Below are 24064 nucleotides of genomic sequence, written 5' to 3' on the forward strand. Positions count from 1 at the left end.
TATGTGCATTTATTCTGGGGATCCCACTGAGCCTCACAACTCTGTACCTTTGCCTCCCACATCCCAAATCCTGAAGTGAAGACAGCTCTTGGTTCTCTGGGAACAGGATTTGAATGAGACCCTTACTGCAGTAGGTCAGGTTCTGTCAACCCCTCTGCATTGGTGCTACAGCCAGGCCAAACTGCCTTGCTGGGCTACTCTTCCCCAGGAACTGCTTCAGCAGGTGGAGGCAGAGGAATCCCTGGCAAGGTGGAACCTGCTTTGGAGGGGCCTTCCTGTTTCTGTGGGTCCAGTGGCTGTTGCTCTGAGCCAGTGAGCTGCAGCTTGGGAGGAAGTTCAGGGGTTCTGTATCACTGGAAGGCCCCAGTGAGCAATCCCAAACCTCAGCAGGCACTTGGGGGACCCTGACACCCACTGTCCTGGTGGAGCTATTTCCAAGTGAAAATGAAGTACTTGCTTTGGGAAAACAGAATCCCGTACTAACCCACCACTTCCCACGGAGTTTTCTGGAGCTTATCTGGCATTTTGTTGTGTTGGGAGTTCAGTTATCAAACTCCCCTGCCCTGAGCTCTGTCACCCCAAGGATGTGGTTTGTCTCATGACAGCTGGTTTTGACAGTCAGTATGTTTTCCAAGGCAACTGAATCAGGACCCACCTGCCCACAGCAGCCATGAGCAGGACCTGCAGGAACAGTCCCACCAAAGAGCTGGACATGAAACGTCAGGACATGCTGTGGAAAATAACATGGCTTATTGAACAATTCACCTAAAAGGCTGTGGTACAAACCCACATCCAACCAACCCCCTGCTCCAACCATTCTTTAGCTCTCACAGGAGACAGACAGCTCTTCAGCCAGTGGGACAGAAAGCTCAGGCTTTCTGTCAAAAAGAGGAAATGGGAGCCAAGAGAGTGAAGAAAACATCTGTAACAAGACATTTATTGATGTGCAAATCTCTGTTCTGAAAGAATCAGCTGCTTCCCCTGGTTGGGCTCCCAGCTGCATTTCAGCCACTGCTGAGGATGGGCAGATAAAGCACGGAGTGACCAACACAGCCTACAGTCCCTTGTGGGGACCAGGACAGGTCCAGGACAACCCTGGGGTTGGTGGATATCAGGAGGAGACAGATGTGGTGGGATCAGTCTGGCTGCACACAGTGACCTTTGCCACTGATGTCCCATGTCACTGGGATGTCCCTCAGCAGAAGTCTGTACTGCAGACTCCACAGGCCTTTGAGCACACAAAGCAGCACAGATGCTCTGGAAGATCCCAAACTTCCCTGCAGAGCTCAATCCCATCATTACACTGAGGATCTGCAACTAAGCCTTCATCCAAACATATCAGAATGGGAGAAAGAAACAAACTCTATCCCTTGGGAAAGACCTCACACACACTCAGTTGTGTGCTGCTCCTCCAGAGAGAGCTGGAGAGCCACTTCATAGAATCCCAAACTGGTTTGGGTTCTAAGGGACATTAAAGCCCATCTCATTCCAATCCACTGCCATGGGCAGGGACACCTTCCACCAACCCAGGTTGCTCCAAGCCCCATCCAACCTGGCCTTGGACACTTCCAGGGATGGGGCAGCCACAGCTTCTCTGGGCACCTTTGCCAGGGCCTGCCCACCCTCACAGGGAACAATTCCTTCCCAATATCCCATCTAACCCTGCCCTCTGCCAGTGGGAAGGCATTAAACCCATCTTCTTTCAAAGAGTCTGTGCTGGGACAGAGACTGAAGCTCCAGCAGAAGGAAAAGGAGATTTGACCACATGAGACCAAAAAAAGGTTCTGTCACAGTTCCTCATCTAATGGAGTTGTATATGATTAATGTTCACAAAAACAAGCACTGGCTGATAAAAATGTGTCATCTGTTGGCTGAGCTGCTGCCAGAAGGCTCAGAGGGCATCCCCCATGCTCACTGTGCCAACTCTAACTCATGAACCAGCAGAAAACTGAGGGTGGTAGGGACAGGGAGAAGTCAGTGAGCTGAATCAACTCCTTGAAGGATCAGACAGCAGAAAAGCAAGGGAAGTGTGGGGCTCACCACCAAGAGAGCTTGGGTGTCCTGTGGAAATCCCTCACCATTCGTGGGAGTGACCTTTTCTGCCTGAGGGTGAATGAGCAGCCACCTGAGACACCACCCAGTGCAGATAAACAGACCTGCTGGATGGGGCTGGGGGTGCACCCAACCCACCCCGGCTGGGGTGGGAAACCAGAGGGACCAACAGGGCAGGGAGAGGCCTGGGAGGGCCAACAGGAGGGGTGAGCAGCTACTGCTGAACCAAGGCTCTGTTTTAATCACACAGAGACAAGCCTTGACCCTGGAGAACTGATTCCACCCTCGGGGCTCGTTTGCTCCATCAACAAAGACCTTGAAGTGAGGAAGTCTGTGGAACCCTCTTGCCTTCTCCTCCAAGCTGTAACACACAGAGGTTTGAGGGCTTACCTGTGACAGGGCTTAGGGACTGGTTGCTTCCACCGTAGCTGCTGGTGCAGGGCTGGCTCTGTCCAGCTGCTGCACTTGTTTCTTCCACACCTGCCAGAGTCCTGTGCTGTCCTTCTCCACTTGCACCCCCTGGCCCTGGAAAGGCCGAAGGGAAATTCCTGCAACTCCTGCTGTATCCTGCAGGAAGAGCTGGGAGCAAGGCCCAAGGCCAGTGTGATCACAGAGCACAGCCCTGCAGACCTCAGCCCCTGCAGCCTTCCCTGGCATTAAGTTCTGGCTTCTAAAACCTCTTTCTTCCAGGCCTAACACTTTTCCCCCCTCAATGTTCTTTCCCTCCTCGGAAATCTCTGCAAAACTGGGGTGAAAGATTTTCCTAAGGCTTTTTTCCTCCTTTCTTAGTGCTGAGTCACCACTGCATTCACCATGAGAACAGATTTTCATCAGCAGAGGCTCAAAATGATCGAGAGACACACGTGGTCTGGGCCCTTCCACTGATGACATCAAGGACAGACTGGCAGCCACAGATAAATGTTCTGTGACTTCCACTGAGGCTTCCCAGATCTCTGGGCTGGGGATGTGATGAGTTCAGCATGACTGCCTCGTACAGGTGTTTTGTTACTGTCAGTGCAGAGGTGCTGGCCAAATTCCTGTCTAGGGACAGAAATTCAATGTTATCCCATGGCTGCAGCATCTGGAGGAGAAGTGACACAAGTGAAGCACGACCAAGAGGCCAAGGAGAGCCGGAGGCCCTCACCCTCCTCACCCCCTGACCATAGCACTGGTCTCAGCCCTGGCCACCGGTGGCACCTGGTGAGAGCGAGCAGGGCAGAGCTGGACCCACCAGCCCTGGCAGTGCTCAACAAACGAGCGGGTGTGGCCACTTGGGGACGTATTTCGTGGACACAGTGATGAGCTTGATCATCTTGGAGCCTTAATGATTCTCTGAGTGACCACATGGGCGGGACACATCCCTGGGTGGGATGAAGTCGTGCTGGGCCGGGAGGGGAGGGACAGGGGCGGCAACGAGGGGACTGGGGTGGCAAGGCAGGGATTGGGCCGGGAGGGGAGCGGACCGGGGCGGCAGGGGAGGGCACCGGAGCGGCAGGGAAGGGGACTGGACCGGCACGGGAGGGAGCTCGGACGGCAGGGCAGGGGACTGGCCTGCCCAGAGCCCCAGCTCTGTTTACTGAGCTGCAGCAAAGCTGCTCATCCTTCTTAGCTCCCCGTAAGCCACAAGTCCTAACTCCCTTTGGAGCACAGTCCGGCAGGGCAGGAATTTAGTCCACGGGATATCGAGCCAAGGTTTAAGTGGTGTTTGACCTAGTTTATGAGTGCTGTGACATCACAAGTAGCAGTGGTGGGGGCACACAGGGACACAGGCTCTGCAAGGAAAGGACCTGAGCGAGAACAGACAGCGCTTTTTAGGGCTGGGCAGTGGACGGTGGGCTTGAGGAGGGCAGGCTGGGTCCGAACCCCTCTGAACCAGGGGCTTAAGATCAGGAGGCTCCAAAAGGTGCCTTGGAGTCTGCAGTCCTTCCTCAGTCCCATTGCCAGCCAGGGTGAAGAAGGATGCAAGTGGATGCAACCTGATCCACTCCAGCCACCACCCTCCCTGGCAAAGCATCCAACACACAGAGCTCACCAACAGGTGACTTTGCCAACAGCTCAACCCAAGTAACAGAAAATCCAGGTTTCTCTTCTAGAGTCACAGGCAGCCCTGGGCTAGGCTGGGAGAGCTGGGGGTGGTGGTGGTGTTTCACCTGGAGAAAAGAAGGCTCCAAGAAGGGCTCACCTGGAGAAGAGAAGGATTTAAGGAGACCCGAGAGCCCCTTCCAGTGCCTAAAGGGCTCCAGGAGAGCTGGGGAGGTCCCTGGGACAAGGCATGGAGGGACAGGACAAGGGGGAATGGCTTCCCATGGCCAAAGGACAGGGTTAGATGGGATATTGGGAAGGAATTCTTGGCTGTGAGGTGGGCGAGGCCCTGGCACAGGTTGCCCAGAGAAGCTGTGGGAAGCCGTTCTGGCAGTGGGAAGACATTCTCCCTTGTCCTGTCCCTCCAGGCCCTTGTCCCAAGTCCCTCTCCAGCCCCATCCCTGGGAGTGTCCAAGGCCAGGTTGGACAGGGCTTGGAGCAACCTGGGCTAATGGAAGGTGTCCCTGGCCATGGCAGGGGGTGGAACAGGGTGAGGTTTAAAGTCCCTTCCAAACCAAACTATTCTGTGATTCTGTGAAATACTCCAGACAGGACAGGACAGACCAAGCTACTGTAGCTGCATCTGTGCAGGGGATTTTGGATGTGATCACACCATCATCAGCACAGAGGAGACTCCTCTGTGGTGTGTGTTCAAGGTCAGGAAGGACACAGGCACTGGGAGCAGCACAGGAATGAGACATTCAGGGGCCAAGGAAAGGGCTCCAGGCCCTGAACATCTCTGAGGGCACTTAACAGCAGCCAGTGTCCTGCTGCCATCCTGGCTCCCCTGTGTCTCCAGAGCATCAGCACTGATGTCCTCACTGGCACTGCCTTTTCCAGCCTGTCATTGTCTGGTCTTGGACTGGGGGATGGATGGACGGACTGTGAATTTCTCAAAGAAGAAGCACAGGCTACCCAGACAGGTATAAATAAAACATTGTAGGATGTCACAGAGTAAGAACTAACACAAATCTCTGCTTCAAAATGCAACTGTCTCCCTGGGCTGTGTCCTCTGAATGTTTCTTTTAAGTACATCTTTTATGCACTCTGTGAGAATGAAAAAGCCAAATGCAATGAAAGGCCTGGCCAGTTCCCTCTGGGGAAACAGCACCCAGGGCTAAAGGTGCCTGGAGACCTCCTGCTGTACTCAGAGACTGCTTCTCCCACAAGTCCTCTCCTTTCCAGCCACCCCCTCTGTGCCACAGCTCTATTTCAGGGTGGAGCAATGGCAGTTTTGAGAGAGTTCTCGTGTCTGTTCCACGTTCACTTGGCAAAGTGACTCTGCTGTAGAGCACTTTGTGTAGCTCTGGCTCTGAGATCTGGATCACCTGGGTGAGGGAGAAGGTGCTTAAGGAAATGTTCTGGTTCTACCAACACCTCCTGATCCTAAAAAAGATGAAATAATTTCCAACAGGATCGAGATTCAGTAGGAAAGCAAACAGCAGGTCTGCACCTGTGCAGAGCTCACAGTGTAACAGGCACCAGCACTCAGGGCTGTGTCAATGCTACGCTGGGGAAAGACTATGGCTGAACTGAAAGGTAAAAATCTTCCCCAAACAAGCAAAAGGGTGCAAAAAGAGCTGAGAAGAAGGATTGTGACACCTGCAGAAGTTGCTCAGTATGATGAAGGGACACAAAAGGCTCTTTTATGCACTGCACAGGAGTGGGTGGCCATGTTATGTGCACCTACATGAGCTGGAGTCTCTTATATAATCACAGTATCTGCAATGCTTTATCCAGCAAGAGCAAAAATAGAGTTGTGCCTCTGCCTGGAATTCCTGCAGCAGGGGGAGCCTGGGCACGGCCCCCTCAGCTCCCCTGCCACAGAACCAAAGCGAAGAGGGAGGTAATTTGGGACCAGAAGGGACCTGCCCTTGCAGGTGCCCAGGGAGGGCTTTAAGAAGCAATCACTGGGCTTTCCAAATAAGGCAGCAAATTTGTCCAGCTTCTTCCCAGCTGTTGCCTGTGGCAGCATTCCATGCTCACATCTGGGCTGGGAATGCTGAGCACACAAGTAAAACTTCAGTGTGAAGGACTGTGGTCTCATTCCTGCTCACTGCAGGTTCCTGGGCTCACCCTGAAGACACACCTGCCTAAAACTGTGCCTTAAAGACATTGCTTTGGAATAATGTGCTGGGAATCAGGTCCAGCTCCATTTCCCAAGCTAACTGGTCACCACTAATCAGCATTTCTGGAGATCCTGAGCCTGGCCTAGAGAAGGAACTCAAAGCTTTCCCTCCACAGCACATCATTGCCAGAGAGGACGAGAAGGACTCACAGGACTGGACAGTATTTGGCCTGTTTCTCCTCCAGGTTCTGCTGCAGGGAATTGCCTGAGGCCCAAAAGGACATTTACAGTCCAAGGAAATGAAAACCTTCACCCAAGAGCCTGAGCTGGGATCTTTGAGGAGACCAGTGGAGAAGGACAGAACAATCCTGGTGTGAGAAAAAGAGGTATTTCATCAGCATTAATGACCAACAAAATTAAACCAAGGGTAAAATGAGGGATTCTGCCAGTGTGGGAAGCCTGGCTGCCTCCAGGACATGTCTGTGCCAGCTGGGCTGTGAACTGAGTTGTTGACACCTCTGCAGACACCTTGGAAATTGTCCTGGACTAAATCTTATTAAATATATAGAAACATCATTATTTTTGAAATAGCTCTCTGTGAATGAAGCCTGAGATTGGCCACCAGGGAAGTGGGGGTTCACCAGCCCTGACAAACCTCCCTCCACACTCACTTCATCCCCATTCCCATCATCCCTGTGCCAGCCTGGACACACGTGGATGTCTCTGGGAACCGGTGGAAAATGTGCTCTTAATTAGTTGTGAGTGGCTAATGAGAGCTGACACCATCCATCAGCCACTTCTGTCTCAGCGATGTGCAGCCTTCCCAAAGCACGTGAGTGCGGGTTCCTTTCAGACACCTGCTCCAGATGGGATTTGTTTGAGATTGCCCAACATAACAGGCCAGCTGTGTCTAAGAACACAAGGGGAGGGCTCACAACATGCTGCTTGTCCACCTTCAAAACATCAACATCACGTTTCAGGAGGGAGGCTGGCAGTGACTGCCCGGCCCAGCCCCGGTCACTGGGCGCAGGCAGGGGGGTGCAGGGAGGGAGGTGCCATGGGATGGGGTGCAGGGAGGTGCAGGGAGGGAGGTGCCATGGGATGGGGTGCAGGCAGGGGGGTGCAGGCAGGGGGGTGCAGGGAGGGAGGTGCCATGGGTTGGGGTGCAGGCAGGGGGGTGCAGGCAGGGGGGTGCAGGGAGGGAGGTGCCATGGGATGGGGTGCAGGGAGGTGCAGGGAGGGAGGTGCCATGGGATGGGGTGCAGGGAGGGAGGTGCAGGCAGGGAGGTGCAGGCAGGGAGGTGCAGGCAGGGAGGTGCAGGCAGAGCGCTCCTCCGCGTTCCCTGCGCTCCCTCTGCTGGCACTGGAGCTGCCAGGAAGAGAAGGAAAAGCCTCTGGAACAGCCCCGCCTCCCGAGCTGCATCCACGACTCCACGACTGACAGTATTTCTCCTACAAAGACTTTTCCACTGGCAGAGTAAAATCCACAACAGGGCTGTGCTGGAACAGGGCCAACCTTCCCCAGCAGGGCTACGCTGTGGACCCCGCGATCCCACCTGTGATTATTTCCTGGTGCCAGTGTGGGAACACTCTCCTCAAACCTGCGCTGGGCTCTGCTCTGGGTGGATCCCTGGGAGCGCAGGCAGGACCCGAGCAGGGCGCAGCGGGCAGACGCTGTTCCTAAGCCAGGGCAGCGGGCGGGGGCAGGTCTGGAAGCAGATCCAGCCCTAAGAGGGACACTGGAGAAAGTATTTCAGGTGCTGATCCTGGAGCTGAACCAAGAGGGGAGTTCCTGGTAGCGGGTAAGAAAGCCCGGTGAGTTAAGAAACAATCAAATCCAATAGAATAGAACAAAATTCTTCCTTTTATTCAGCGCTGGGAACATGGGGGATAATTCCACCAAAGACACGTTCAACAAGAGTTTTGTGTTTCCAGGTTTATATACTTAGTTACAACCGATAACCCCTCCCCAAAGTCAGGCAGTGTATTTAGGGTGACTTTTAACAGACCTAATGGGCTGCTCTCACCTCTGCAGCCCTCTATTTCATTGTAACTAAGAAATGTTACAGCTTCAAGCCTCAGCCTAGACAGGTATTCTGATCTATTTCTTACAGCTCAGCCTCTAATCTAAACAAGGTTTAGGTTTATTTCTTAAAGTTCAGCTTACAGCTGCAGGGTTATATTCCTCTTTGTCTAAAGAGATGGTTAAGATAGCATGGCAAACTAGGGTACAAGCTAAAATCACAATTATTATAAAATACAAAGATAGTACAGATCTGATTAAAAATAGTAAATACCAGGATTTTATGGAGAAGGGAAAAAATTCGTTTTCTTGAGGGGACCCTGTAGCACCTGGACGGCGGCTCTTCGTACGCCCCGCGAGCACGAGAGCACAACAAAGCCGCGATGTGGCACCCGAGCTCAGCCACACCCCGCGCTCTGTGCGACCGAGCGCGGCGAGCCCGCCTGGCCCTGCCCCTGTCCCTGTCCCTGCCCCTGCCCCTGCCCCTGTCCCTGCCCCTGTCCCTGTCCCTGTCCCTGCCCCTGCCCCTGCCCCTGTCCCTGCCCCTGTCCCTGTCCCTGTCCCTGCCCCTGCCCCTGCCCCTGTCCCTGACCCTGTCCCTGACCCTGCCTCTGTGCTGTCCCTGTCCCTGCCCCTGTCCCTGTCCCTGTCCCTGACCCTGCCCCTGTCCCTGGCCCTGCCCCTGTCCCTGTCCCTGCCCCTGCCCCTGTCCCTGGCCCTGCCCCTGTCCCTGTCCCTGCCCCTGTCCCTGCCCCTGTCCCTGTCCCTGTCCCTGTCCCTATCCCTGCCCCTGTCCCTGTCCCTGACCCTGCCCCTGTCCCTATCCCTGCTCCTGATCCTGTCCCTATCCCTGCCCCTGTCCCTGTCCCTGCCCCTGTCCCTATCCCTGTCCCTGTCCCTGTCCCTGACCCTGCCTCTGTGCTGTCCCTGTCCCTGCCTCTGTGCTGTTCCTGTCTCTGCCCCTGCCCCTGTCCCTGTCCCTATCCCTGTCCCTGTCCGTGACCCTGTCCCTGTCCCTGTCCCTGTCCCTGTCCCTGTCCCTGTCCGTGACCCTGTCCCTGCCCCTGTCCCTGTTCCTGTCCCTGTCCCTGTCCCTGTCCCTGCCCCTGTCCCTGCCCCTGTCCCTGTTCCTGTCCCTGTCCCTGTTCCTGCCCCTGCCCCTGCCCCTGTCCCTGCCCCTGTCCGTGACCCTGTCCCTGCCCCTGTCCCTGTCCCTATCCCTGCCTCTGCCCCTGCCCTTGTCCCTGTCCCTGTCCCTGTCCCTGCCCAGCTCAGGGCTCCCCCTCCTGGGCTCCATCCCGGCCTGGCCGAGCCGGAGGGGCTCCTCTGTGGTTCTCGGGGGTCGCGGCACTGCCCCGTACCCTCTTCCAACCGCGACTGGTCTGCAGCCACGACAGCACTGACAGAGGAGGCACATGAGTCTCAAAGCCACCCGGAGCCGCCCGCGCGTTGCCGTGGGAACGGGCCGGTGTCCCCGCGCGTTGCCGTGGGAACGGGCCGGTGTCCCCGCGCGTTGCCGTGGGAACGGGCCGGTGTCCCCGCGCGTTGCCGTGGGAACGGGCCGGTGTCCCTGCGCGTTGCCATGGGAACGGGCCGGTGTCCCCGCGCGCTGCCATGGGAACGGGCCGGTGTCCCCTCATCTCGGCACCGCCGCTCCGCGCCCCCTGCACGGCGGTTCCGGGGGCAGCGCGGCCCCGTGAGCAGCGGCGCCGCCATGATCTGCCTGGTGCTGGGGCTCTTCGCCAGCCTCTTCCACAGCGGTACGGGACGGGACCCCCTTCCCCTCCGGCCCCGCGGGCCCGGGGCATTCCCTGTGCACTGCCCCCGCGGCTGAGGGATCGCGACTCCCCCGTCCTGCCCCTGTGTCCCCGCAACCGGGGACAGGGACAGGGCTGGGGCCCGTCCTGACCCGCCCTGAGCTCCCGGGCGCCCCCGAGCCCCCCAGACCCCCCTAACCCTTGGCTGAGGCCCGGGAGGCTCCTCCCCGCCTCACCCCCTGCCGTGTCCCCGCAGCGCTCGGCGGGGTCAATGAGCGCACCTTCGTGGCCATCAAACCCGACGGGGTCCAGCGGCGCCTGGTGGGGGACATCGTGCGGCGCTTCGAGAGGAAGGGGCTGCAGCTTGTGGGGATGAAGCTGCTGCAGGTGAGCGGGGCCTGCTCAGGGTGGGGGTCCCCGAGCCCCCCCCGGCCCGGCGGTGCCTCTGCCTGCCCAGCCTGCTGGAGCCCCGCCAGCAGCGAACCCTCCCAGGGCACAGCGCTGCGGGCCCCGGGCGCCTGCCCGGCCGAGGGAGGGCTGAGCCAGCCGAGGGGAGTGCGGCTGTCCCGGCTGCGTCCCTGCCCGGGGCTGGGCACGGGTAAACCCCTCTGTGTCAGGCTCTGCTGGGTCGCTGCTGGAGCTGAGCCGCTGTGCAGGAGCTGAACTGGAACACGCAGCTCCAGCCGCCCCTGCTCCTTTGTCTGCAGCAAACTGAGCCCTGTGTCCCCACAGGCCTCGGAGGAGCTGCTGAGGGAGCACTACCAGGCCCTGCGAGACCGGCCCTTCTACGGCCGCCTGGTGAAGTACATGAGCTCTGGGCCCGTGGTGGCCATGGTGAGTGCTGGCCTGTCCCCTGCCCCAGGGACAGGGAGGGGCACAAGGGCTGAGCAGGCAGGGGCACCACGGGAACAAGGGAGCCCCTCTCGTCCAAGGGTCTCTTGGATCTGCACTGACCTGTAGGGGTGTTTTCTGTGGTAAATTAAATTGTAGCATCCCTGACTGGTTTGGGTTTGAAGGACCTTAAAGCCCACCTTGTTCCACCCCCTGCCATGGGCAGGGACACCTTCCACTGGACCAAGTTCTGTCTAACCTGGCCTGGGACACATCCAGGGATGGGGAGAAATCCATAGATGATTCTGATTATTTTCCAAAATCAACTTTTCAAGGCTATTTGGAGAGACCCTTTCCTGTCTCTCATGCAGGTGGATCAGGTGGGGATTGCAGAGGACAGATGTGACCTGCTGGGGCAGCCATGGGAGCTGGTCCTGGGTTTGCTGTCCCACAGGTGTGGCAGGGCCTGGATGTGGTGAGGACAGTTCGCACGATGATCGGGGAGACGAACCCGGCCGAGTCCAAGCCTGGCACCATCCGAGGGGACTTCTGTGTTGAAGTCAGCAAGTGAGAGCTTTGGGTTCTTCTTCCTCAGTGTTTCAGAGCATCTTGAGCAGACACTCCAGTGCCAGGCCTGCCTGAGCCACGTGCCCTCGGGGCAGAGCTGCTCCTTTCTGTGCTTGCACCAGAGCTGAGCGAGCTCTGCCTCCCAGGCTGGGCTGTGGCAGGAGGAGCAGGAGCCTGGGTTTGTGTCTTTCCATCCTCCTGAGGACTCTGCTGAAAGCAGGTGGTGTTTGGTTGTGTTTTCCTCTGGGAATCAGGGCTGTGAAAGAGGAAGGGAGGAGCCCTCTCAGCCCTTTCCTGGGAGAAGATGAAGATCCAGGGGTGGTGACCTTGGGTGGCCTGTGGGAGACACGGCTCATATTGAACCCTCCTGGCTGAGGGTTCTGTTCCTGGGTGTCTGATACCAAACCCCCTTTGACAGAAGGGAGGGGGAAATGTGAAGGCACAACTGGAATTACCAACATAAAAACAAGCAAACCACTTGCAGCTCCTCCTGTAGCAAGCAAATGGCTCCTCATCTCAGGATGAAGGAGTGCTGGAAATGGGCAGCTCCCACATGTACATGACCTACACCCCGAGCTAGAAGGAGGAGAGGGGTGTGGTGGGAAAGGGTATTGTGGGATGGGACCGGCTCCAGTGCTTTAATTAATTTGGTCAGGGGGATATTTTGCAGACTGCAGCATTCTCTCACACCCTCCTGTGCTGAGTGCCAGCTGATCCCTTCCTCTTCCCCCCAGGAATGTCATCCATGGCAGTGACTCTGTGGAGAGTGCCCGGCAGGAGATCTCGCTGTGGTTCCGCCCGGAGGAGCTCCCGTGCTGGGAGGACACAGCTGAGCACTGGATCTACGAGTGAGGGCAGGACACCTTCATGGGGGCACAGGGCATTTCTATCCATTTCATGGCTCTGGATCCTGCTGTGGGATTCCTGTTCTGCCTGTGGAGTCCTGGGAGCCGGGCTGTGTGTGGAACTCTGCAGGTCAGCTCCTGCCACAAGTAGCTCGTTCTTTTTCTCTCTGTTTTAGTGATTAGTTGGTATTGTTGCTCTGTTTGCTGCAGCACCTTAAATCCCAAGTACCTCAAGCTGATTTGTTGAAGTAAATCCTGGATTCTGGACCAGTTCCTGGGTGTTCCCAGCCCTGCCTGGTGCAGGAGAATGTGTGTTCCTCGCTGCTGGGACAGGTGCTGGTTACTACAAGGCAATGGGATGGGTAAAATTTACCTGCATTTCTGAAAGGCTTTTAAAGAATTAGGCTGTGATGAGTAAGGGGGAAATTACCCCTTGGGGTAAGAGTGCATTCCAAGACAAGGAATGAAGGATGGAACAGTCTCTCTCCCTCGGTGGGAGCTCCATGTGCTGGGGTTGGCACAAGCCCACTGGGCTTCAGACACTAAGTGAGTCCATGGAAGGAAGATTCTCCAAATGCTGTTAAACACACAGTTTCTCTGGCTCCAGTTCTTGGACTGGGAGCAGGGAAGCAGCTTCTCTGGTTCTCTGGAGCTGCACAGCCCCCTCAGTCTCACACTGTCCCTCCCTGGGCACTGACACAGGCAGGTGAAGCAGCAGCACTGGGGCAGCCAAGAAAGAGAAGGAGGAGAGTGAGGCAGGGAAGGATTTGTGGATCTGGGGCTCGGGAAAACTAGGATTATTCCATCCTCTCTTGTGCACAGTGTGGACTGTGGAGTCCTGGCACTGAGCTCTGGGAGATGCTGAGATCTTCCTTGTCTGACAGTAGAGCTTTCCTGCTGGGAGGGTACCTGGAAGCCCAGTTTGTAATGGGCTGGATGTCACTTGTGAGCTCTCCCTGGGTCTTCCAGCTCCTCACAGCTGTGCTGGGTCTGAGCTCCCTGTGCAACCTCACCAGAGCACAAGGACAGAACCTTGCCATCATCCTGCTGTGGAACAGGGACACAGTTAAACCCAGGGAACAAGATGCCCTGGGGCTTTCCTGAGTGTAGGGTGAATTCTACCTGTGCCCCACAAGCCTGTCCCTCTCTGTCTCCCTGGCTTTGTAGCTGCCAGGGAGTGAGAGCAGCTCTCTGGGGCAGAGAAAACTCACCCCACTCCCACTCTGGGCTGCTGGTGGGGTCTTCCTCCAGTGAGTGGGGCTTCCCTCAGCCTGGATTCTCCTGCCGTGGGACCTTTTTGTGCTGGTTTAAAGGTGAACCAGCAGGGGAAATGAACTCACCACGAGAGAGATTATAAGTCAGACCTAAAATTTAATAATAATATTACAATAACAACACTGACACACAAGGGAAATTGCTTTCAACTCACAATACCCCAGCAGTATAACCCAGTGTCCTGGGGCACAAACCCAAGGGGGTTTGTTTGCCCTTGTGCTGAGACCCCTGTGGTTCCCCCAAGTCCAGAGCAAAAGGAAAAGAAAAACCTGTTGGTGCAGGTGAGGGCTGTGGTCTGGGCGAGAGCGGGGATCTCCTCCTGTCAAGGTCCTGCTGCTGCTCTGGATCCAACAAGGTTCCCAAGGTCTTCTTACCCACCACTTATGTACCCTCAGGGAGCACCCAGTCCCTCCCCCTGGGCGGGGACTCACACAATGGGTGATTAACTCTGGGAGCCAGGGGGTGTTGAGCTGTTGATGGCCCATTAGCAGCTCCGCCCCCTCAGGCTGGGTGTGAAGGTGATAATGGCTCCCTGGGCAGCTGCTGCCAATGGCCCATTGACCTTGGGGAATGAATAGAGGGGGTAGAATACACAGCTTTGATCACCCCCACACAGGGTTAGCTGGTCCCTCCTGCTGAAATAGGACACTTTTGTAGGAGCCTGTTTACAGCTCTAAATACCTGACAGATCCCATTTGTTCCTGGAACTTGTCCACTTGGCTGAACCCAGAGTCTGGCTGCAGCCGGGCTGCAGGAGGGAACACTGGCAAAGTAAAGACTGAGGTGTGAAGCAAATGGGAGGGAGGGTTCATTTGTTTTTCAAAGGATGCCTTCAAAACATGTTGGCTCCCAGAGGTGCCAGCTCAGTGACACAGGTAAACTGTGGCCAAATACCTGAGCATCATCTCCTGCCTTTTCCTGAGGGATCCCTCTTCTCCCTGTTGGCACAGACAAGATTTAAGGTGCCCTCCTGGTGTCAAAGCACACTGGACTCCAGCCAAACAACAGACATGACTCCTCAAGGCGCAGTCAAGGGCCAGTCCTCCCCTCCTCGCTGTGTGTGTAGGTTTGGTGTCTGCCATGAGCTCCTCCCGCAGCCCCAGGGCAGGGAAGGGGCCCCAGCGGCGCCGCCGCGTGGCGTGTGAGCAGTGACAGGAGCTGAGCTGGGGGTCTCCTGCAGCCCCGGGGACTTCAGTCGCTTTGCATGTTGGTTCCTGCTGCTTCTCCTCTGTCCAAGACTCTGCTAAACTGTAACAATAAAAGTAGAAACTGTCTGTGGTTCCTCTCAGGGCTCTTGAGGCAAGAATAGCCAGGCCAGCTCAGCCAGCAGCCTGGAGGGAGGTTTGGGTGCACCAGTGGTGTGTCAGAGCTGAGGAGGTGAAGGCAGTGAGATCTCTTTGGCTGTGCCCTGTGCAGGGCTCTTGTACTTCCCACTGACCCAGCAGCGTGGCTGGAATGGTTTTCACTGGAGCCAGAGTGGTGCCACAGCACCGTGTGCTTGTGCCAACAGAGCCAGCAGGCTCTGGGCTCCTGCAGGACTCTTGGAATCACAGAATTGTGGGGTTGGGAGGGACCTCTGGAGATCACCCATTCCAACTATTCCTCAAACTGAGCCCTGGGGACCCCCTGTACTGTGACCCTTTGAGCTCAGGCAGTGTAAGGGGGACTTGTGGAGCTGTGGAGGACAGTTCACCCAGGAGACTGAGAGAAACTGCATCAAAACTTTGCTAAAACCCCAGAGTAACAGATCTCCTGCCTTCCCTTGGTTAACAGAAAGATGGCTTTGACACAGAGCTGGAGGAGTGGGGCTGATACCCGAGGGCTGTGCAGCCCTTCAGAGGGGCCTCAACAGGCTGAGGTGGGCAGAGGAACCTTCTGAAATTCAACAGGGGCAAATGCAGGTCCTGCTGCTGGGGAGGAACAACCAGAGTCACCAGGTCAGGCTGGGGGTGACCTGCTGGGAGCAGCTCTGGGAGAAGGACCTGGGGACAACAGCACCCTGGGGCCAAGGGGTGTGATTTCAGCAGGTCAGGGAGGGGATCCTGCCCCCCTGCTCAGTGTTGGGAGGCACATCTGAGTGCTGTGTCCAGCTCTGGGCTCCTCCAGACAGGAGGGACATGGAGCTCCTGGGGTGGGTGCAGTGCAGGGTGACAACGATGCTGAAGGGCCTGGAATGTCTCTGTGGGCAGGAAAGGCTGAGGGAGCTGGGGCTGCTCAGCCTCACAGACTCTGAGAGGGACCTGCCCATGGCCATCAGAACCTGCAGGGAGGGGACAGAGCAGGGACCAGGCTCTGCTCAGGGGGCCCAGCAATGGCACAAGAGGAACAGGCAGGAACTGAGGCCCAAAAGTTCCACCTGAACAAGAGGAGGAACTTCTTTGCTGAGCAGGGACCAAGCGTTGAGACCAGAGAAGGTGTGGTCTCCCTGAGGGGATGTTCCACACCCCTCCAAGCCACGTGCTCTGGGATGGTCCTGCCTGAGCAGGGAGGTGGGACCTGTGGGCCCCTCCAGCCTGACCCAGCTGTGCCCGACACTGAGCTTGTCACAACTGCAGTCAGAAAGCAGGACCTTCCCCCTGTGAACCCCCGGCTGTGGCTCGTGACTGTGGTGTCTGTTCTTCAGTAACTCCCAGAATAACCCTCTGCACGTTACCAGGCCCTGCAGTGACACCGACAGGCCTGTGGGTTCAGGGCCTTCCCTCTTACCCTGCTTGAAAACTGGGCCCTGTGCCACCTTCCGGTCAGGAGACCTCTCCAGACTCCCCAAACCGCTGAAAAATGATGGAGAGCAGTTCCTCGATGACACGAGCAGCTCGCTCGGTGCCCTGGGCTGGATCCCATCGTGTCCCAGCACATCCAGGCGGAGCAGCCCGGCCCGAACCGGCTGGGAGTGTGTCATTGTCCAAACAGCCCCTTCTGAGACACATTATAGAACTCTGCTCCCCGTTACAGTGACACACATTCCCTAAGTTGTATTTCATCCTATGGAATAGGCTGAGCTTGTTTAAATTCTCCTGGGACAGGAGGGGCAGGTCGAACGCGGCTTCCGGGAGGCTTCACGCCATCGACTTCTACCGGGCTCCACGGAGCGCTGCTCGGTGTGTGACAGGGACGCGGGCAGCCGCTCCGAGGGCGCCGGGCAGCCCCGGCCTCCATCGCTGCCGGGTGTCAGCGCGCTCCGAGCCCCCACCCCGCTCCCCGGGGCGCCGCCATCTTGCGGCCCCTCCCGCCGCCGCCGCGCGGGGGCTGCCGGGACGGGGCGGTGCCGGCGCCGGGGATTGGTCAGTCCTGGTCACGTGCTCCGAGGCGCCCATCCGCGCGCCTCTCCCGCCAGGCGTGGCCGCGGCGGCGGCCGATGATTGGTGAGAACGCGAGGCGTGACGGCGGCGGCGGCCGCTGATTGGCTCCGGCGCTCGCGGCCCCGGCGCTCGGGCAGCACCGCCCACGTGACGCGGGCGCGGGGCCGGAGCGGCGGGTGAGTGAGGGGCGGCCGGGCCGGGCCGGCACCGCCACCGCCACCGGCACCGCCACCGCCACCGCCACCGCCACCGGCACCGCGGGCCCCGCTCAGCGCCCGGCCCCCTCAGTGCCCGCCGGCGCCGCTCGCCCACGGCCCGGGCTGTCCGGCTCTCCGTGCGGCGGGGGAACGCACGGCCCGAGCGCAGCGCTGGCCCCGGGAGGGGCAGCCCCGGCCGGTTCGGTCCCGGCGGTGTCGGGCCCTGTCACAGATCGGCTGCCGGGGACGTTTTGATTTCCTTCAGCCCATGCAAACGGAGTGAGGTGTGGGCAGAGCCCCGGGGCCGGACAGCAGCGGTACCGGGGGCTGCCGGCGGTGGAGGGGATTCTGCTGCAGGGACCGACTTACCCTTTCTTTCTCTCTGGCGATCGCAGCAGGCGCTCCCAGCACGGGCCGCTGTCACTGCCCAGGAAAACTCCCAAACCAAAGGACTTGTTGTGCTGCCAACACCCCCGTTACCCTCGGCCGGCGGTGCGGTCCTCGGCGCCGCCGGGCAGCCCCTTCTGATGAGGACGGAACGATGCCGTGAGGGCCGCTGAGCCCCGGCCAGAGCCATGACGGAGCCGCACCGGGTCTCGTTCACCACCCTGCACGGGCCCCTGGGCGGCGGGTTCCTGAAGCGGCCCCGGCGGGACGAGGGGGAGCCGCCCGCGGAGCCCGAGCCCGCGGCCGCGGCCGTGCGGATCACGCTCACCCTCTTCGAGCCCGACCACAAGCGCTGCCCCGAGTTCTTCTACCCGGACCTCCTCAAGAGCTGCCGGGGCAAAGTCAAAGGCGGCTCCTCGGGTGACAAGGTGAGTGCCCTGGTGACCTGTGGGACCCTGGGTGGTGGTGAAGGGTTCAAAGGCCGGCTCGGCACGGCTGCTGTGGGAGCTGGGTCTGTGTGTGCTGTGGAGGAGTGTGGGTGAACATCCCAGGGGCAGAGAACTGGCACCCGGCAGGGCTTCTCAGGCCACACCGTGTCACTCCTTCACCTTGGCTGGCCTTTCATCTTGGAAAGGTGTTTTGCTGGCAGAGTGTGGGATTTAAAGCTTGTTTAGAATGGAATGGCCTGATCTAAAGAGGTTTCTGGTGCCTGGCCTGCCCTTTCCTAAGGGCAGCAAAGGTGAGGTGTTTGTGCAGTATGTGGCTGTATCTTTTTCAGGACTGTGCCCTGCTGCAGTTGAATATTTCCACTTCATTCCTTGGCATCACCTGTGCAGTGGACAGGTTGCTTTCAGGTGCTACCTGGCAATTCTGTTTGCTGTCAAAAGCCATTTCCCAGGATACAATGACATGCAAACCCCTGTGGAATTTAAACTTTGTATTATGAGTGGTTTTCTATGAAAAGAAACTTACTGGATTCTATTCATTTTTACTGTTGCCCCTGAGGGGGCAGAGGGGCAGAATCCCCCCTCCCCTGCTGCCCAGGCTGTGGGACCAGCCCAGCACAGGGGGGGTTTCTGGGTGCCAGCACACAGAGCTGGGGCAGGTGCAGCCTCTCACCCACCAGCACCCCGAGTCCTTCCCCCAGGGCTGCTCTTGGTCCCTTCCCTGCCCAGCCTGGATTTGATACAGAGCATTGCCCTCATTCAGGTGCAGCATCATGAGGTGCCCTTGCTCCCACTTCTCCTGCTTGTCCAAGTCCCTCTGGATACCCCATCCCATCCTTCAGATCTGCCATGTTTGGTGCCATCCAAACATGCTGAGGGTGCCCTGATCCCCCTGTCCATGTCCCTGATGAAGATACTGAACAGCTCTGTACCAAACACTGTCCTGGAGGCTGATTTATGTGGCTGGTCCAGCCAGAATGCATTTCATTCATGGGGTTTTGGTGGCAGCATGACAGGATTGACTCTGATGTTTTTGTCTCTTTTATTTTTACAGAAGAAAGACCCAACCGATCCCTTTAATGATGAGGAAAAGGAAAGGCATAAAGTGGAGGCTCTTGCAAGGAAATTTGAAGAAAAATATGTAGGTGTTTGTTCTTTCTCTGCTGCCTTCTCTGGGGATGGGCAGTGCTGCTCAGCTCTCAGGCAGTGCTGGTTAATGCTCCCTGGCTCTCAGGTTCCTGTTCTCCCACAGTCCATTATCCTGGCTGGCACATGCTGCTTTTTATCTTCCTTTTCTGTCTCAGGGCTGCAGAAATAGTTCAGATTCATTCTTAAATCAGATGCATCTGAATAAAGTGAATGACATGAATTCAAGTGAGTGGCAATTCACTTACTGTAATTGATAGAATTTAATTTCCTTAAGAAAAAATTCAATTCTAGGCCCTTTTGCTGTGGCAGAGTGGAATCTGCCAGTTCTCTGAGCACAGGGCTGTGGTGAATCCACTGTCCTCAGGGCAGTGCTGTCTTACCTGTTTTTTTCTGTTCTTTGTCTCACTTTCCTTCTGCAATAAAACCACATTGTGATTTACAACTGGCACTTTTGGGTAGTGAGTTGTATGTTGTTTTGTGCCACAGACTTGACCCACGAGTCCCACTGGCACAGGCTGGTGTGTTTGGTGCCTGTAGTACCAGGTCTGTACACACTGTGTGGCAGTTATGGAAGAGCAATCCATATGGAAGAGCCAGGCAGGAGTGATGGAGGGGTGCAGACCCAGTTCAGTGTGAAGCCCACAGGCACTAAGTCAGCTTGGCAGGGAGTGCTTTGTTTCATTTGGCTGCACTGTTTTGCTTCTGTGTGACGAGGCCTAAAACTGGATTTACCACATCCTATGAGTCTTGGTGGGATGGATTAACTCTAGTCTGGTTCTGCTGCAGCTCCTTCTCTTTCCTGGAGCCAGTGTCTGTGTCCTGTACTGGGGCTGTCCCTGTGGGAACTGCTAAAGGAGGGTGATCACAGAGTCCATCTCTGCTTGTTTAGGGTGCCAAGAGGCGCAGGAAGGACCGAATTCAGGACCTGATTGATATGGGGTATGGCTACGACGAGTCCGACTCCTTCATCGATAACTCTGAAGCTGTGAGTGCCAGGGTGGGTGTGAGGGTGGCTAAAGGGGACTGCCTGGGGGGCTGAGCTGGCAGCTGGGGAGAGCCTGGCCTGGGAACGAGCCAGGAGTGTGCCTGGGCTGGGGAATGAGGGATTCTGGGGCAGGAGGATGCTGGTTGGCATTCCACAGCTTCATCTGTTCTTGGGGAAGCACAATCTCTTCACTCTCACAGCTGGACTCAGGACTAAGGGAACAGCTGGAGCTGTGTCAGGGGAGAGTTAGGCCGTATATCAGGAAAAGGTTTGTCCATCTGAGGCTGGTCAGCACTGAACAGGCTCTCCAGGGCAGTGGGCACAGGCCCAAGGCTGCCAGAGCTCCAGGAGTGTTTGGACAACACTCTGAGGGACAGGGTGGGATTGTTGGGGTGTCTGTGCAGGGGCAGGGGTTGGACTGAATGGTCCTTGTGGGTCCCTTCCAGCTCAGGATATTCTATGAGTCTGTGAATCCCACTCCATTTTTCAAGCAGCTCAGCTATGGGATAAATTAAGAAAGCTTACAGTGCCAATAAACTGTTCTCTGTTGTTTTTCAGTATGATGAGCTCGTTCCTGCCTCTCTCACTACAAAGTATGGAGGGTTTTACATCAACTCAGGAACGCTGCAGTTCCGTCAGGCATCTGAGTCTGAAGATGACTATGTCAAAGAGAAGAAGAAGAAATGTCCCAAGGTCAGCAAGTCAGCTTTCTCAGTTGTTTCCTCTGTTAGACCCTCAGAGCTTTCTGCAGGGAAGTGTGCTGACATTGAGTGGGAGAGATCTGTGACTTGGTGTGGGCAGAATAGGGATGAGCACTTGAAATCCCACTGCATCCCTGTATTCCATAGTAAAATGAGGCATGCCTGGCACAGATGAGACCTGGTGGAGTTGCCTGGTTCCTGGAGCAGAGCTGGCAGCAGCTCCCCGTCACCCTGAAGGTCCCTTGGCATTGTGGGAGTGCAGAGGAGAGGCTGGGGGTGCTGTCACATGCTGCCAGAACCACGGTGATAGGTGCAGGGATTGGGTTAACATGTCCAGTGTTTTCCAGTTCTTGGGAGAGGTCCCACCATGGCTCTGGGGGTGCTGGTGCTGTGGGAGACTCTGTGACTGTGACTTGGTTTTAACTCTCTGCAGAAGCGCAAATTGAAAGATGGAGGTGAAAAAATGAAGAAGAAGAAAAAAGATGATTCTTATGACAAGGAAAAGAAATCCAAAAAGTCCAAGTTTCCAAAAGCTGGGTAAGGAGGGAATTCTTGCTGCTTCACACTTGCTTCAGGGTTACAGTTGTCTCAGTAGGACCTCTTGCAGTGTGGGGTGTCCTGAATGTACTTTGCATAAACACTGGCAGGAAAACCCCCATTGCTTCCAAAGTGGGACAGAAAGGCAGGGGATGATCAGAGAAGGAGCACAGCTCCACAGCACAGCTGGCTGCAGTGGTGAGGTTTCTTGAGTCTGTTTAGGTGCTGATGGTGGGAACAGATACTGAGAGTGGAGAGAGAGAGATAATGAGTGTTGGGACAAAGTTGTGGGAGGAAAGGCAGGTGGGAAGGGATTGGATCAGGGCCATACAACTGCCAGGCTGGCAGAGAGGGAGAGGTTAGAAGGCTGTGTTGCTGCTGTTGGTGGGCAATTTTCTGTACTCCTGCCTAAAGTATTTCTTGGGTGAGTGCTCAGCTTTTTTACACCTTTTGGGCTGTAAAATGGAGTGGTTTTTCTTTTTGTTCTGAGTCACCTTGTCCTGTTGCTCTGTCCTTGCTTTGGTCTGCCTGGTCTTTCTGTTTCATTGTCTGTATCTGTTGCTTTTCACTCATTTCCTGCATTTTCCTCCTATTTTTTTCCTTCTTCCTGTAACTATTCTTTGTGATTTCTTTTTTCCTGCATGGATCTGCTTTTGGGCAACACCAAACCATGTGTGCCATGGTACCATCAGTGAAATTCCTTTGTAGTAAGCAAGGAAAAGGAATTTGCTCTCCTGGTTTTAATGGGCAAAAAGCTTCATGAACCTTTCTCTTGCCTCCGTTCCTCTGCACCAGCTGTTTGTGCATTTCCCAATCTTCCTTGCTGGATTAATACATGTAACCAAATGAAAGTGTAGCTCTGTGGAGGTGGTTTAAGCCTCAGCACCTCTGCAGTGAGGCAGGACAGCCTTCCCTTCTCAGAGCTGCACAGGCACCTTAAGAGGCTTTAGAACACTTTTCCAGGTGTGGTTAGTTAAGGGGCTAAGGCTTTCCAGGGAATTGGTGAAGGTATTGTTCTGCTCCTTGATCTTGTTTTCAGTTCCCTTTCCTCTTCCATACTTCGTTTGCAGCTTCACAGCATTAAATGCAAATAAGGAGAAGAAGAAGAAGAAATACTCTGGAGCTCTCAGTGTCAAGGAGATGCTGAAGAAGTTTCAGAAGGAGAAGGATGCTCAGAAGAAGAAAGATGAAGAACAGAAAGTGATGACTTCATCCCCAGCAGAGCCCACGGCCCTGAGGGAGGCAGAGGTGATGCCTGACCCTCTGCTCTCTCTCTTTGGCCACGCCAGTGACAGTGACCTGCTCCAGGCAGCCACAGCCATGGACTCCCTCAGTGACCTGGACCTGGAGCGGCTGCTCAGTGACTCCCCCGAGGGCAGCCCCTTTCCCGACGTGGAGGACGGGAGCGACCTGGCTGGCACAGGCTTGGAGCAGGATTTCAAGCAGCCTCCGTCCCTCCCCGAAGGCCTCCCAGCCCCTTTGGAGAAACGCATCAAAGAGCTGGCCCAGGTACGGCAGTGAAGGGACAGTGGCCCTGCGGGTCACTGCAGGGGGACAGCTCTGCTGGGTTCGTGTGGCAGGGACAGAGAACGTCCCAGTGGGGAGTTCTGCGGGGCCACTGGGATCGCCCCTTTGTGGCACACTCTTAAGACACTTCCTTGAAGGCCCAGGTGTCAGGGGGTGTCAAAGTCCTGGGCCTTGTTATCTACTGACTGTAACACTGAGGATCACACTTGTCAGGATTCCTTCTTTAGCTCTCTTGGCAAAGAATGGACCTGATGCAAAAGGTAATTTCCCAAGTCAATTTAACACGAATGAACCTAAATGTGAACTGCTGAGGCTGAAGGACTGGTTTGTGCTGAGGTGGAGTTAATTTTCTTCACGATAGCTGATGAGCAGGCACTGATCTCTGCATTGTGGGACCAGGGACAGGATGCCAGGGAGTGGTCTGGAGTTGTCAGGACAGGTTTAGGTTGGATCTCAGGAAAAGGTTCTTCCCCCAGAGGGTGATGGGCACTGACCAGGCTCCCCAGGGCAGTGGGCACAGCCCCAAGGCTGCCAGAGCTCCAGGAGTGCTCTGGGGCACAGGGAGTGACTCTTGGGGTTGATCCTGTGCAGGGCTGAGAGTTGGACTCAATGGTCCTTGTGGGTCCCTTCCAGCTTGGCAGGTTGTGTGAGTCTGTAGAAGTCTGGTTTGGATTTTGTCTGAAAATAGTGTTGATAACCCAAGGATGTTTTTATTATTGCTGAGCAGGTTTTACACGGTGCTATTCCTCAGCCCACACTGCCAGTGAGGGGCTGGGGGGGCACAAGGAGCTGGGAGGGGACACGGCTGGGACAGGTGATCCCAACTGACCACAGGGATATCCCAGACCATGTGGGGACATGCCCAGTGTGCAGAGCTGGGGGAAGGAGAAGGAAGAGAGGGATGTTTGGAGTGATGGTGTTTGTTTTCTGAAGTCACTGTTCTGTGTGGTGGAGCCTGGCTGGCCTGGGGATGGCTGAGCACCTGCCTGCCCAGGGGAAGGGGGGAGTGGATTCCTTGTTCTGCTTTGCTTGTGTGGCTTTGACTTTCCCTGTAAAACTCTTTATCTAAACCCACAGGTTTTCTCACTTTTACCCTTCTGGTTGTTTCCCTCATCCCTTGAAAGGGAATTGAGTGAGTGGCTCTGAGTTGCAGGCTGAGGTTAAATCACAAGGACGAATTCCACTGTAATGTTTTCAATGTGCTGTGCTGGTCAGGAGAGCAGAGTTACTCTGTAGGTAAAATACAAGGATGCAGCTGGAAAGTGTTACCAGTTCTACAGTGTGAGAAGGTCTGGAAAGCCCTGTAGGTGGAGCTTGAGGGTTGGCTAGAACTGTT

The 24064-nt window shown here is 56.2% G+C and overlaps 3 protein-coding genes across 11 annotated transcripts in view; 2 read left to right on the plus strand and 1 right to left on the minus strand.

Moving 5' to 3' along the window:
• Positions 1 to 1004: 1004 nt before the first annotated feature.
• EME2 (essential meiotic structure-specific endonuclease subunit 2) lies at positions 1005 to 3364 on the minus strand. Its single transcript, XM_071571517.1, is given in 3 exon segments — positions 1005 to 1228; positions 2463 to 2631; positions 3308 to 3364. Coding segments are annotated over 3 exon segments (450 nt in total).
• Positions 3365 to 9862: 6498 nt separating this feature from the next.
• On the plus strand, positions 9863 to 12497 carry NME3 (NME/NM23 nucleoside diphosphate kinase 3). Its single transcript, XM_071571432.1, has 5 exons — positions 9863 to 9985; positions 10239 to 10369; positions 10715 to 10816; positions 11268 to 11380; positions 12115 to 12497. The coding sequence occupies exons 1-5, from the start codon at positions 9940 to 9942 to the stop codon at positions 12230 to 12232; spliced, it is 510 nt and encodes a 169-aa protein (XP_071427533.1). The 5' UTR covers positions 9863 to 9939; the 3' UTR covers positions 12233 to 12497.
• A 4442-nt stretch (positions 12498 to 16939) lies between these two features.
• UBN1 (ubinuclein 1) overlaps positions 16940 to 24064 on the plus strand; it is a 29177-nt gene continuing 22052 nt past the window's right edge. For 7 of the 9 annotated variants that reach the window (XR_011699181.1, XR_011699182.1, XM_071570962.1 and 4 more), the window contains exons 1-6: positions 16944 to 17811; positions 18884 to 18970; positions 19868 to 19963; positions 20522 to 20656; positions 21098 to 21201; positions 22272 to 22710. Coding sequence is in view for 7 of the 9 variants with exons in the window: in XM_071570962.1 (XP_071427063.1) it covers positions 17572 to 17811; positions 18884 to 18970; positions 19868 to 19963; positions 20522 to 20656; positions 21098 to 21201; positions 22272 to 22710 (1101 nt within the window). In the remaining 2 variants the exon portion in view is untranslated. Of the gene's footprint in view, positions 17812 to 18883; positions 18971 to 19867; positions 19964 to 20521; positions 20657 to 21097; positions 21202 to 22271; positions 22711 to 24064 lie in introns of all 9 variants that reach the window. The other 2 variants (XM_071570964.1, XM_071570963.1) reach the window with 2 other exon arrangements.

The sequence above is a fragment of the Pithys albifrons genome, chromosome 16 (assembly GCF_047495875.1).
Source record: "Pithys albifrons albifrons isolate INPA30051 chromosome 16, PitAlb_v1, whole genome shotgun sequence".
Lineage (NCBI taxonomy): Eukaryota > Metazoa > Chordata > Aves > Passeriformes > Thamnophilidae > Pithys > Pithys albifrons.

Excerpts from the sequence above, each read along its gene's own strand:
- NME3 (XM_071571432.1), top strand. The coding sequence starts at position 9,940 with ATGATCTGCCTGGTGCTGGGGCTCTTCGCCAGCCTCTTCCACAGCG. Across the intron at positions 9,986-10,238 it reads CGCCAGCCTCTTCCACAGCG|CGCTCGGCGGGGTCAATGAG; the intron begins GTACGGGACGGG and ends GTGTCCCCGCAG. Across the intron at positions 11,381-12,114 it reads TTCTGTGTTGAAGTCAGCAA|GAATGTCATCCATGGCAGTG; the intron begins GTGAGAGCTTTG and ends TCTTCCCCCCAG.